This window comes from Aotus nancymaae, unplaced genomic scaffold (assembly GCF_030222135.1).
Source record: "Aotus nancymaae isolate 86718 unplaced genomic scaffold, 86718_ANA_hifiasm-v0.15.2.pri h1tg000019l, whole genome shotgun sequence".
Lineage (NCBI taxonomy): Eukaryota > Metazoa > Chordata > Mammalia > Primates > Aotidae > Aotus > Aotus nancymaae.
The window spans coordinates 12996404-13010437 of NW_026988431.1; the positions used below are offsets into that span (position 1 = coordinate 12996404).

The following is a 14034-nucleotide window of genomic DNA, read 5'->3' on the forward strand; positions in this document are numbered from 1 at the left end:
TGAAATGATTAAGACCCTTGCCAGATGTGAGCTCCGTGATCTTGGACTGACCAACCTCCTCAACTGTGAGAAACAAATCTCTGCTCTTTATAAATTACTCAGTTTCAGTTACTCCATTACAGCAACACAAAATCGACTAAGAAAATTGAAATCAGACGTGTGGTGTTTGCTATAACAAATTCCTGGAAATGTGGAAGCGGCTTTGGAAGTGGATAATGGGTGGAGGATCCAAGAACTTAAAGGAACAGGCTACAAAGCCTAAATTGTTGTAAGCAAATCTAGGATTATTAATAGCAATTCTAGTGAGGTCTTTAAAAAAACAGACAAGAGCTGTGGAGAAGTCTGCATCTTCCTAGAGATTACTTCAGTGGTCATGATCAGAATGTTAATAGAAATATGGACAGTAAAGGCCATTCTGATAAGGTCTCAAGCAGAAATGAGGGACAACATGGTGGAAACTGAAGTAAAGGACATCGCTGTTAAAAAGCGGCAACAAATTTGACTGAATTGTGTCCATGCCCTAGGGCTTTATAGAAGGTAAATTTTAAAATAATAAACTAAGTTATCTGGCAGAAAAATATATCTAAGCAGCAAAGTGTTCAAGGTGCCGCGTGGTTTCTTTGGATGGTTTACAGTCAAATGAAAGAAGTGAAAAATGTTTTTAAATGGAATTTTTAATTAAAAGAGAAGCAGAGCAGAAAAATTTGGAAAACTGCAACCTGGTCATGTAAAAAATGAAAAAGTATGTTTAGGAGAGGAAAGCAGGGGTGCAGCTATTTGATAAGAACATTAGTGTGGATAAAAAGGAGCTGGACACTCTTCATCAAGGCAGTGGCAGAGTAAAGAGAGAGATTTCAGAGATTCTGTATATTCTAAACTTGCTACTATTTTATAAGTTTAAATTATTTCAGAATAACAAGTAGAAAAAAGCATGTTGTAACTGCTTACAACTCTGGCCAACACTTGCTAGCTATTACTAAACTCAGCATTTATGAAATGACCTGGGGCAAACAAACGTTAAGAGTCATGGTGCCAACTGAACAACTTACCAACTTAAGTTTCAGTACTCGTACCGAGTCTGTTTTTGGTAGCGTTGCAGCCCATTGACTTGCCACACTGAGTTAGCTGCCAAATGCAGCTTCCTGAAGCTGAGCAATTACAACCCGGTGCAGTGAGCGTATTTGCGAATGAGAGAGCTGGATTGGTGCTTTGGGTGATGTCTAGAAATTGCAGATAAACGCCTACTAATTCTAACTTAAAATTGTAATGGTAAGACATGGGACTGTACAAAGTACAAAGCAGTGAGATCCCAGATAAAATCTACATGGATTATTAAAGGAATACTTTTGTAGTGTGTAAAAGAAAAAGCAATAATCAGTAGACTCTACAAAATTCATAAGTTATAATTCTTATGGGATTCCATTTGCTTCCTTCTTGGGGAAGGTTGCTAATTAATTGGTAAAGTTAACATGGAGAGAATAGACAGCTGGATTTGAGTAAGATAACTAGTAAATTCTTTTGTGATGGTTTGGGGGAAAAGTAAAGCTATTGGCAGCACACATAAATAGTTACATAATTTTGGGGTGGTCAGTTTAATTACTGACTGAAGTGTCATGGTTAATGGGTCAGTATCACCCTGGAAGAAGATGCAAAGACCTTTTTCCTCACCCAGGTTGAATGAACAGAATACCTGTCAATGACACATTGGACAGAAATTCAATGATGCAGTGAGCATCTGCCAAAATCACAGTTGTTTTCTCTCTGCCAAGTTATCCCTACTGTCTTGAATACAGCTATCTAGGAAAGAGAAAGATATTTGCTGCAAAGTAGCCATCACTATACTGCCAGTGATTGGCCAAAATAATGAGGTTCCTTCTCCTAAGTCAGCCAGAAAATCATATTAAATTCATTCTTCTCTAGCATCTTTTCTTACTGCTTTACTCACCTAAGTTGATCATGTGGACCTCTAGACCTCTAGTCCTGGACTTAAAGTTATTACAGCTGCCCCAAAGCAGCAGACATTTGATGCTCCTGGGTATTTGTAAGTGCGACTGGCCTACCTGGAGTGCCTGTCACTCCTGGTGCTAATTTGTCTCATCAGTCAACCAACAATAACACACAAAATACGTTTTCTGTCTGTTCATCATACTTCAATTTGTTGAGATAAAAATTCATTATAGTATAAATCCAATTTATACCAACAAATTGGTAGTCTATAATTTTGAGAAGATGAAAAATAAATTGCTTTTTTAAACATCGGATGATAAGAATTATTTGACTTCACTATTCCTGATAGGTAGCATTTACTTCTAAATTGCAACCTTGTAATGCTTACTTACAAATATAATAATGATGAACAACAAACTTACCGACACTTGGGTAACCAGGCGTAGAAGGGTCTCCTCCTGGATTCAGTGACACCATGAAGGTATCATGGCTAGGATTCACAGTCTTTGGTAAATCACAAGGATCAATATATAGAAGAACGCCTCCAAATCCAGCTTTTTCCAATAAGGAAAGCTAAAAGAGGGAAGCAAGCTATTAAAAATATTGTCATGCACATTAAAATTTCATATAGTGCTATTTCACCAATATGGCTATGATGACTTTTTTTCCTGTTTTTTTTTTTTTCTTTTAAAATAAGCAGACATTTCAGATAGTCAAAGGACTTTTCTACTGGCCTTTTTTTCCCTCTTTTCTTGCCCTTGTTTTCCTCTGTCTCTACCAGCGTTCCTATAATATTTTATTTCAATTGTCTGTTCATTGAATTCCTCACTCTCTGATTTTCAACTAAGTGTATTTTAACTTTCTACTTTTTTGGATTAACAGAGGATCTACCACACATAAGGCTCTTCTTTTAAAAAAAGAATTGTTGTCACCACTATGCCTTTCCCTAAAGCAGAAATCACCTGCAGTATTGTGACATATTTCCTCCAGGGATGAGCCTGTCATGCCGGGCGCTAACGTGTTGAAATACTTTCAAACTGTTTAGTAAATAGTCACCATCCTGAATCTCCTGAGAGCCCCCAGTACACTAGTCATCTTGGTCTCTGCCTGGTTGTACCAGCCAGATTTCCCAGACAGAGCAACTGAGGAATTTACACATACCTAATGGGGGTCTCCTTCTGAGGGATCAGCACTTGTTCTGTCCCCGTTAATAAATATTTTGAAAATAGACCCTGTCATTTGAGACATATTTAACGTAAAGATTCCTCTCTATTCTTTGGCAAGTGCACAATAGATAAGTATGATAGAGCAGACAAACTTGACAATATACCAAGTTTATTTTTATTTTAACATTTTAAATTGATTTTTTTGGTAAAGCGCTTATTCATTTTAGTCATCTTAGTATGATTTGCCTAATATAAAAAACAATAACCATGATTTGCTAATTCTATTAGTTTTTCATGAGTGAGGAAAAGTAATTAGGAAACATAGAAATAATAAAGGAAAATATGACTGAAGGTCATATTCAATATAGCAGTCACTACTCCTTGTGTGACTTTACTTAACACCCACACTTCACTCCCAATTACTGCCTATGTTGCTGATTGACGTTTGCAGTGGAGTAAGCAAGGCAGCGCCACCCCCCCGAGGACAGGGACTGTGCTTCTCTTCTCTAGCATCGTACATCTTGTACTAAGTAGGCTGTCAAGAGCATTGCTAAATGAGAGAATGAATGAGACAGATGCAGGCTAGGCACAACAGCTATTCCTTTTTTATATTTATTTATTTATTTTGTTTGTTTGTTTCTGAGATAGAGTCTCACTGTGTTGTCCAGGCTGGAGTGCAGTGGCATGATCTAGGCTCACCACAACCTCCACCTTCCAGGTTGAAGCCATTTTCCTGCCTCAGCCTCCAGAGTAGCTGGGATTAGAGTGCCTGCTACCACACCTGGCTACTTTTTGCATTTTTAGTAGAGATGGGGTTTCACCATGTTGGCCAGGCTGGTCTCAAACTCCTGACCTCAAATAATCCACCTGCCTCAACCTCCCAAAGTGCTGGGATTACAAGCATGAGACACTGCACCCGGCACAGCTATTCTTAAAGAAAGGAGATCCCCAAGAAAATATTTGGGATGCCCTTCCATTAGAAAAAATAAAACATTATTGCATAGATAGTACGATTTTAAAACAACATGCAAAGAATAGAAACAGATATAAAATTTAGGTGTGCTACAATAATGGCATTTTTCCTAGTCCTTTAAAAATGCTTTTTCGATTTTTGGTGTAATGAATAGCATGTATTATTTTATGATTAAATAAACTAACACTGAGAACCTAAGTAAAGCATAATTGACTCATTTCTGTTGTATAACAACCACCCTTAGCAGGCTTTTGTCATTATTTTCCCTTCAGTGTCTCAGTAGAAAGGAGAGAAGAATTTAAAAAGAAAGGGAGAAAGAGAGAAGAAAAACAGAGCAAAGCATGTGTGAGTGACAGAGGCAGATGTAAGACTCACTCTTCAAATTCTCATCACTGAAATCACGTGAGGGAGGGGGTTTCTAATATTTACATGGAGATACAGCTATTCTTAAAAAGAATAATCAATGGATTTTGAATGTTTGCTTACTATAGAAGAATATATAAAAAACAGAATATAACTCAGCAATAAAAAGGGAAACACAGATGAAGCTCAAAAGCATCACACTAAATGAAAGAAGCCAGACTAAAAAAGCTACTTCCTGCATAATTCCATGTATATAACATTCTTGAAAAGTTGAAAACCTAGGAACAGAAATCAGATCAGTGACTGCTAGACAGCAGGTGGGGAGAGTGGTTTAATTACAAAGGTAAGGAGGGGATTTCTGAGGGTGATGGAAATATTCTGTATCTTGATTATAGTGGTTGTTACATTCATCATATATCATATACACGTCACCTTAAAATGATGAATTTTACTGTATGCAAAATATGACTCAATAAACAACAAAATAATCTGTTTGTAAATAAATGGATGTAAATATTCCAAAATGTTAAGAGTGGCATTCTGTAGGTGGGAGTATCCTTGTTACTTTTTAAATCTCTTTCAGTATTCTGTATTACTTTTTAAACAAATAAAAACTAATAAAAGTTTTTTGATAAAAAAATAAACTTCTCTAGAAAGCAAATGTCTAAATATTAAAAAATTACTTTTAATCACTAAAGCAATTCATTATCATTACAGAGAAAAAGGTGTAGGTAAAGGAAAAAGGTCCCATCATTCTATCTTTCAAGAAATAGTTAATGTTAACTTGTTGGGGTGTTGAGCCTTTTTTTTTCCTAGGGCTTTTGCACACACATACATACACTTACAAAGTAAACCACATCATAAATGCTACTTTGCAACCTCTTTTCATTTGCTTATCACTACATAATAAACATTTATCTATGTTGACAAATACAATTTTATATAATTTAAATAGCCATAGACTATTAAATATACACATATATAATATAAATACTATTATATAGAGAGGCCATAAATGTTATTTAACTAATCCCTGATTGTTGGTCATATAACAGTTGTTAATTTTAAATTTGTTAATTAAAATAATTTTAAACTTTTTAATTTTTAATATTTCAATATTATATGTGACAAATATCCTTGTAGCAAAGTCTCTGCAAAAAATATCTCTTTTCATGAAATATATGAAATATATTTCCAGGTCAAATCATTCATTTTTTATGATTTTTGATAAGCTATTTTCCCTTTAGAGAAGCTAAGTAATTTATAGTCTTACTGGATATATATGTATTTGCTTCCTTGCACTTTCACCAACAGATTTAGTATTATTTCTTTTTAAGAAACATTTACTGATGTATCCAAAAATCACTAGTCAAAAGCATATATTTTAATTACAAGTCAAGTTAAACCTATTTCTGTATGATTTTGGCAATTAACATTTTGCTTGAGAACTACTTGATTGTGAAAAACTGTTTTTAAGATTTCTGGGCCACTTATCCATCTACCACAGTGTATTGTGTGTCACTTTTTTGTGGGTAAAACATTGGAATTGGGATATGGAGAGAAATAGGAAAAGGTCTGTGAACATCTAAGGAAGTTCAGTTTACCAGTGGGATGCCCAAAATTTCCATCTTAAGTGCTAACTCCAATTAACTGGCAAAGAATAGCTGTCTAGGGAGGGATTGTGAGGCCAGGTTCAGGGTTATTGCAAAGGTGGTTCTATGAGTGATGTCTGCCACAGTAGAAAAAAGGGATGTGGGGATCCACATTTTTTTTTTGTCTTTTTGTTTTTGTTTTTTAATGTGCTAACCCTGCTTTAGTGGGATAGTCAAAGTATCCTCAATAATTCCTTCTGTAAAGGTAAGTACAATAACTATTTGATTGTTTAATGTTTATGAAACCTAGTGTTTTAGATCTAAGTCAAAACTCATATGCTAGAGTTGCCAGTTGTGTCTCTTCAGAGTAAATTTGGTAACACGTTGTGACCCCTATTATAATCAATATATAACATGAATTTTTCAATAGCTGATGGCCTATAATGAAGCAATAGGGTGTAATCATATACTATTTTTGGCTACAGTTGATTACTTCCCCACTGCCCTGACGGGACAGAGCCAAATATGTGATTTAGTTCCCTCTTCCATTGTCAGCCTGCAACGGTTTGACCTGAGGTGAACACCTGTTCAATGTTGTCAAATTTAGATCCTGGTACCATCTGTCACTGGCCATCATACTGCTCTTAATTTAGAAATAAAAACACTTAATTTCAGAAATTATCTATTTTTGGATTTCCAGTGAAGTTGGCAAAAAAGGACACTGCCTATACCAACCCAAACGAGAAATGTTCCTTTGTGCTGTTAACTACAGTTTGAACATGCTGAGGTTGGGGTTGTCTAAAATGTTTAAAACATCTGCTACTCTGGTAGGATGATACTTTTTAAAATGCATTCAAAGGCAAGCCTATGTAAAAGGGGTGAAGGCTGCTGTCTCTGTGTTATCTGTATCAGCTGGTGGCAGACTGTCCTTTGGCACAGGCAAAAGTGTTCAGTCCTGCTCAGCACCTTTTAGGGCTTGAGACAGCTTAAGCTATAGAACAATGACTACATGGGGGTCTAATTCCTGAACAACGGAGTCAAGTCTTACTTAGGCCAAGAATTCCTGACATTGAACTTCAACTATTCCTGACTTCTCTCTCTCTTGAATATCTGTATGTGACGGGCTGGGGGTCATTTGCCACGCTCAACCGCGTTTACTCAGGGGTTAGAAACTATGAGCCTTTCACGGAAACTGTTGACAAAAAAGGAGCGGACAGTCAGAGAAAATGTAGATGAGGGTGGGCAGAAGAGGGAATACCTTGCGCAGACTCCAGATCCTGCTGTTACTTGAACTGGGTAAGATTTTCCTCCCTTTCTTTGACAAGGATTCTGTTACTTGAAAATATATCAATCATACCCAAGACAGGTAAAAATTCATTAGGATGGGAAACAATTCAGGAATTTGGTACTAACCCTGACACTAAATAGCTGTGTGACAACTTACATCAATTTTCTATGCCTGGGTTTCACCTTCCACAAAATGCAAAGATTGAATTATATTGTCTCCAAAGATCCTTTCTGCTCTAAATGAAAAACCATGTAGTCTAATCCAATGAATTTGTTAAATGTTTATAAAGACACATTAATTGTATTTTAAAATATGGGATATATATGAAACTTGCTTTTAAACTATTGATGAGAAATATATTATTGCCAAAAAAGCCCACAATTTCTATAGTTAAAAAGACTTAAAATGGTGTTATGATGTGGTTTATCAGAATATATAGTACGAACATTTAATTTTGCATTAAGCTTCTTTTTAGCCACAATATAAAGGAAACTGAAATACTTAGAATCTACACATTAGAATTCTGAGCAAATAAGCTATTCCTTTCTTCCTTTTCAGCTCTCATTTAATATTATACTAGAAAATGCTAATTTTATTTTTCAAAACGATTTCACAGTATTTATATCGTAAAATATGCTGCTGTGTGTATACGACAATTACATAATCATGCAGGGTTAAATGAACACGGTTAAGGCAGCTTTCAACATTCTGTTTATGTTGGGAATATTTCTACCCTAAAAGTTCTTCAAGAAGTATTTTATTCCCAAGAGAGAAGTTAAATATTACATAAATTTATTAACGTTTATTCAAAATGTCCATTAGTGATAATTACTAATCCTTCCATAGTTAAGGATCCTTCCTCAAAAATATATAAATATTTCACATTATGTTTTTGATGACTACAGGGATCATTAAACAAACCTCCTTTACATATGCCTCCCACCCTCTCTTATTTAGCTCAAGGAACCCACTAAGTGCTTAACGTGATACTTGTCCAAGTTTTCATGGGTGCTAACATCCCAGCATAAGCAAGGTGCCTGTTATGGGCTGCTAGACTAGCAACTGAGAAACAGTCCTTAGTCATCCTATGACACTTTTCACTTTCTATACCCAAGGTAAGTCAACTCCCTTCAGGCTACATTATAGCTCCACCCCCAACAATAACAAAGAATGCATCACTGGAAGCATTTGTATGCCCGCAGTGCACTAAGTGAAATTTTATTTTGTCTTCCTTCCCAGCAATTAAAGAGGATTTGGTAGGTAACTTCAGCGGCACTAGATCGTGGCTGGCTTGAAGCAGGAACCCTATAGCTTCATCTTTTTCACCTAATGCCTCATAGAGTGCCTAGCACAAAATACTATTTCTACTGTTGTTGAGTTGATGAATACATTGTGATATATATCAAGTAATGAATGAATGAAAAATATAAGTATAGGGTACAAACGTATTACATAAATATTACTTTGCTTTTGCTTGACCATTCACACTTACTGGCTAGAAAACTTATATGACACATTTGTTGTGGCATCTATCTATCTATCTATCTATCTATCTATCTATCTATCTATCTATTTATCTATAGAGAGAGTGTGTTAGAATGTGAAGGTAAGTATTAAGCCAGCTTGTTCTTGAAATTTAAGATGCAATACATTTAATTAATTAAATGTGTTCTGTTTTTATCCTTCTGTAAAAATATATAATTAAAAATAGGTTTATTTTATTTTGATTCTTGTTTTGTGTTCTTATCTAAGAGTAAAGATGAAGAGAGTGGTAGAGACTATCCCAGTGGAATTTGAATGTGTGATTTTATCTTTCTGACAAATTTTTATAAATAAAATATTTTTGGCCAACTTCAAGGTAGCTGATTCCATATTTCTTGCTGGGCACCGTAGTAACACATTCCTTTGAGATACAGTAGGTAAATCTAGGTCCTATCTATTGCCAAATAATCAGCTCCGAAAGAAATGGTACTAGCAATATGTGGGCAGGACACAGCAGTGACATTTGGTTATTCAAGGAAAATTAATGCTACGGAATGTAAGAGAGAAAGGACACTTTTGTGATTCCTGATACCCAACTTCTCTTCTTATTAACTTCTATTGTTACTTTTAACCAAAGCATCTTTTCTCATCTGGGACAAGGATGCTGTTATTGTCATTTGGACAGTCTACTTATTCACAGTGTCTAGCAAGGGAACATCAGTTGAACTCCATAGGTAGGCTTTCGTCCATTCACAGATGCTCCTAAATTATATACTCACCCTTTTCAGCCACTAAAATGTTATCCTGATCTTTTTACTTCTGCTGTTCAGGCATCCCTGAACTACTACTTGAATATCAAGAACCAAGGGAAAAAGCTTGCATTTTTTCCATCATTTAGCTTCTTCAAAACATTGGTCCAGCATGAGGAACGTTCACTTGGCCTCTATAGCTAGAAAAGCTTTCTGAATCTTCGTGTAGTTAAGAAGAGTGAATATCTAACAAAAATAAGACCTTGGTTTTACAGAAAAATTTAAGTCTCAAGGTTATGGACTGAATTGTGTTCCCTCAAAATACATATGTTGAATTCCCAACCTCTAGTATACTTTGGAATGTGACAATATTTGGAAACAGAACGTTGAAAGAAGTAATTAAGGTTAAATGAGGTCAAATGAGTGGGTCTTAATGCAATATGACCCAGGTACTCAGAAGAAAAAGAAGAGACAGCAGAGAAGCATGGGCATGGTGTAAAAAGGTTATATGAGGACACACTGAGCCTAGGAGAAAGGCCTTAGGAGAAACCAAACCTATCTGTCTTTGATCTTGGACTTCTAGACTCCAAACTGCCAGAAAATAAATTTTGTAATTTAAACTGCCCAGTCTATGTTGTTTTGCTATGGCAGCCCTAGCAAACTAATAAACCCACATAAGGCAAATATCTGCCAAACTGTATACAAAGATTTAGGAACATTACTGTGATTGCAATCTAGGTCTTTGAGTCAACTGTAGGTCACATCATCAAGTACTTAACTCTATATCTACTATGTGCCAGGCACTATCTCTGATTTGTTGATTTTTATTCACATCATTTGATACGAGTTATGATAATTCTCTTTATCCAGTCACTAAAATTGTGCTTCATGAAGGTTAACGGAATGGCCCAGGGTCAGAGCTAATAAGTGGTAATGCCAGGAATCAAACTTGAGTTTTCTGAATTCAAGTCTGGTAATCTTTTCACTAAAGTATGCCTTTCCTTTCAATTATATGTCCATCCTTAAAAATAGACTGGCTAAAGGGTGAATTTATAAAACACATCAGATGCTTCTTACTGTGATCTGCTTTCTGAGAAGACACTGAAATCAATACTATGAGAGTTATATGCCTGTTTATTTCGATTATTAAAAAAAGACCTGGATTTTTGCAAAGCCCTGTCATGAGGATTAATGTATATAGAAACAATAGATTGAAACATTTTAGATTAAAATTTCATAACTAGAGTAATACAAAAAATGAACTTTAAAAAACATGAATCTGACATCTCATAGTATATTCTTATTCATTTAAATTAAATAGGTCTGGCAAATATGAAAAATAAAAATACTGGACACATAATATATTATCACTTCTTAAGCAGATATTTTTACTTTTGAAGCTCAAATATTACGTTATCCCTTTTTTTTTTTTACAGACTGTTTTTCTATTAATAGGTTTGCCATCTGGCCCTTTACTTATGCATTGTGCTGTAGGAATGCCACTAAAAATGCTTTTAAGATTCCTGTTTTTCTCTGTTATATTTCAGAAATATACTCACTTTTCTTTGTTCATTTTTAAAAAAAGACTATTATGACTAGGAAAATTCACTGTAATCAGACTGAGTATATCCAAGGCATAATAACATCATTCTTCTTGGAATTCACTGAACACCTTTAATTGGGATTTCAAATTGCTTTACTTGATGTAGCTAAAGTTATTTAAATAATTCTAGTGAGATTAATAAGAAGCAATGACCTCCTGCTTTTGTAAAGGAAAAAAAAACTTGCATGTATTTAGAAAGTTAGGGCTGCTGCAGAGTTCTGAATATAATCTTCACCTTTTATCATAATTCAAGAAGGAAGGAAGAAAGAAGGAAGATTGGAAGGAAGGAAGGAAAGAAGGAGGGAGGGATGGAGGAAGGGAGGAAGGAAGGAAGGAAGGAAGCATTTCATGCTTCATAAGATATACTGATTCCATCTTAAACTAATTTCCCATTGTGGCCTCATAATAACACGGAGGAATTATTCTTATTTTACAAATGAAGCAACCATGACATAAGGATCACAAGATTAAGACCACATAGTTAATAGATTTCAGACTGGAAAAGAATGGACAGAAATGTGTCTTCCTGTACTTTTTCCCCAATAAGTTATTTTCCTGTACTTTTTCCCCAATAAGCCACATTGCTTCCAAATAATGAAAAATAATAATGTGACTTTATAGATTTCTTTTTTAAATTCATATAATGTTATTTGACAATTTTTGCAATGGTTGTGGCATGGGAGAAGCCCAATCTTAAAAAAAAAAATCTTAAAAACAACAGGATGTTAGTTTTCTAACTGTAGTTTCAAAATATCCAGGAGAATTGCATATTTCATTTCTGTACCCCTTATTTTTCCTATTCATTGTGGATTAACTTATGTAGTATAGATATATTACTCCAGGTTCTAGATTGAGCATATAATTCCAGAGTGGTGACCAGAAAGTATTTTCAGAAAGAAATATCCGAGGAACTGAAAACCCAGTGGCACAGGGTCTTTCCCCTGTAAAGGTGATTTATGAACTGAAAAGAATAAGAGCATTTGTCTTTAATAAGTTTTCTAACAGGATTCCACTCCTCACAGCCAATATTGGGGAGCAAACATACAAACCTTATCAGTAAATATATTGTTAATATTATCAATTGCATGCACTTTTTTTTTCATCTATAGCCATGCTGCTGCTTTTGAATCAAGCAAATTACATTTAAAAGAAACAGAAAATAGTATTAGTACTATATGTTTAGAAATTAAGTCATAAAAAAGTAAGCTTCTGATTTACCAACTATTTATTGTTAGTGCTTATATATCTAATTGTATGAGGCAGAGAGGAAGAGACGGGGGTGAAGAGATAAAAAATGACCTCATATAGTGACACGCCTGAATTTCTGGGATAATCGAATTTTTTTAATTGAATAAGCAAGATCAAATAAAAAGTATAGAGCTCTTCATCACTTAGTCTGTGAAAATTTACTATATTTAAATTTTTTATTAAGCTACCAATATTTTTAACTAAAAGCATATTTAATAAAGCCATAATAAATGGGGAGAAACTCATAAATAATAACTAAGAATAAAATATCTCTAAAGGTAATGAAATACCAGAAATTAGCTATTGCTTAGGTTCAGTGACATATGTAATTTTCTGATTTGTCAATGTGTATAAGAATCAACATTCAATACTTCTGTTTCTACTGCCTTCAAAATTGTCTTTATAACTGAAATATTAAATGGAACTTCCAATTTTCTTATATATAAAAGAAAAAAATGGTGACTAAATGTATATTTGATGTTCAATATCTTTGTAATTTATAGCATTATGAATCATCCTATGAAGAGAAACAAAACAATAAAGTCGTCCTTTGACAGTATTTGCTTTAAACAAATGTTTATATATAATTCTCCTCCAAGGCTATTGGATATAAAAAGAATGTATGAGGAAAAAAATCAAATGAATATTATCATGAAAGGCATATGTCAAAGTACTTTTGAAATTTTATCATAAAATCTTCAAGTCTTACACTGCTTGCAAGCGCCACATGACATTGTAAGCTATTAGTAGTACATCTGGATGTATCTAATTTTTTTTGGTAGTTTGCCCTGCAAGCAACATTGGCCCATGAAAAAGCACTGGACTAAGAGTGAGGGTCTTGTCCTGAACCAGCCATTAGGAGAGACACGCTGGGCATGACACTGAGAAGCTCTGAAGTTCAATTTTTTCCTTCATAAAAATGGATGACATTTGCCCTGCCAAATACACAAAATGACTAGGAGATCCAAAAGAGGTAATATGTCTGAAGGATTTTCAGAAATGTAAAACGCTATGTAACACGCGAGTTATTTTTTCCTCCTCATTTTATTATTTATTTATTTATTGTGGTAGTTATGATAAAGAAGAGGAAGAGGGAAACCAGATTGAGAATTGACGAGATGTGATTTCTTTGCATTTGTCTGGAGTGGGGAGTAGTGTCAGGGAAGCAGGAAAAAAAAAAAACAATTATCTTGAAAAAAAAAAGGTTTTAGATATAAAAATAACAAAATTACATGAGTTTATTTTCTAAAGTCAATATTCATATAACTTTAAGCCACTCTTCTGTTGTCATGCATATATTACCAGGCTTAGTTTTTCATTGTTAGATTGCAAGAACCATGAGTCCTAAGGTCTTCCAGTTTTTCTGTAATCTTTTTCTAACTACATTTTTTTTACACTTTTATAATTTATTGCTTGTCTTTTAAAAATAGGATAATGGACCAGGCGTTGTGGCTCACAGCTGTAATACCAGCATTTTGGGAGGCTGAGGTGGGTGGATAACCTGAGGTCAGGAGTTTGAGACCAACCTGGCAAACATGGTGAAACCCCATCTCTACTAAAAATACAAAAATTAGGTGGGTATGGTGGCGGTCGCCTGTAATTCCAGCTACTCAGGATGCGGAG

The 14034-nt window shown here is 34.7% G+C and overlaps 1 protein-coding gene across 8 annotated transcripts in view; it reads right to left on the reverse strand.

Moving 5' to 3' along the window:
• NAALADL2 (N-acetylated alpha-linked acidic dipeptidase like 2) overlaps positions 1-14034 on the reverse strand; it is a 1216540-nt gene that overhangs the window by 479629 nt on the left and 722877 nt on the right. For all 8 annotated transcript variants that reach the window (XM_064378623.1, XM_064378621.1, XM_064378622.1 and 5 more), the window contains one exon: positions 2370-2520. In XM_064378623.1, coding sequence (XP_064234693.1) covers positions 2370-2520 — 151 coding nt within the window. The remainder of the gene's footprint in view (positions 1-2369; positions 2521-14034) is intronic.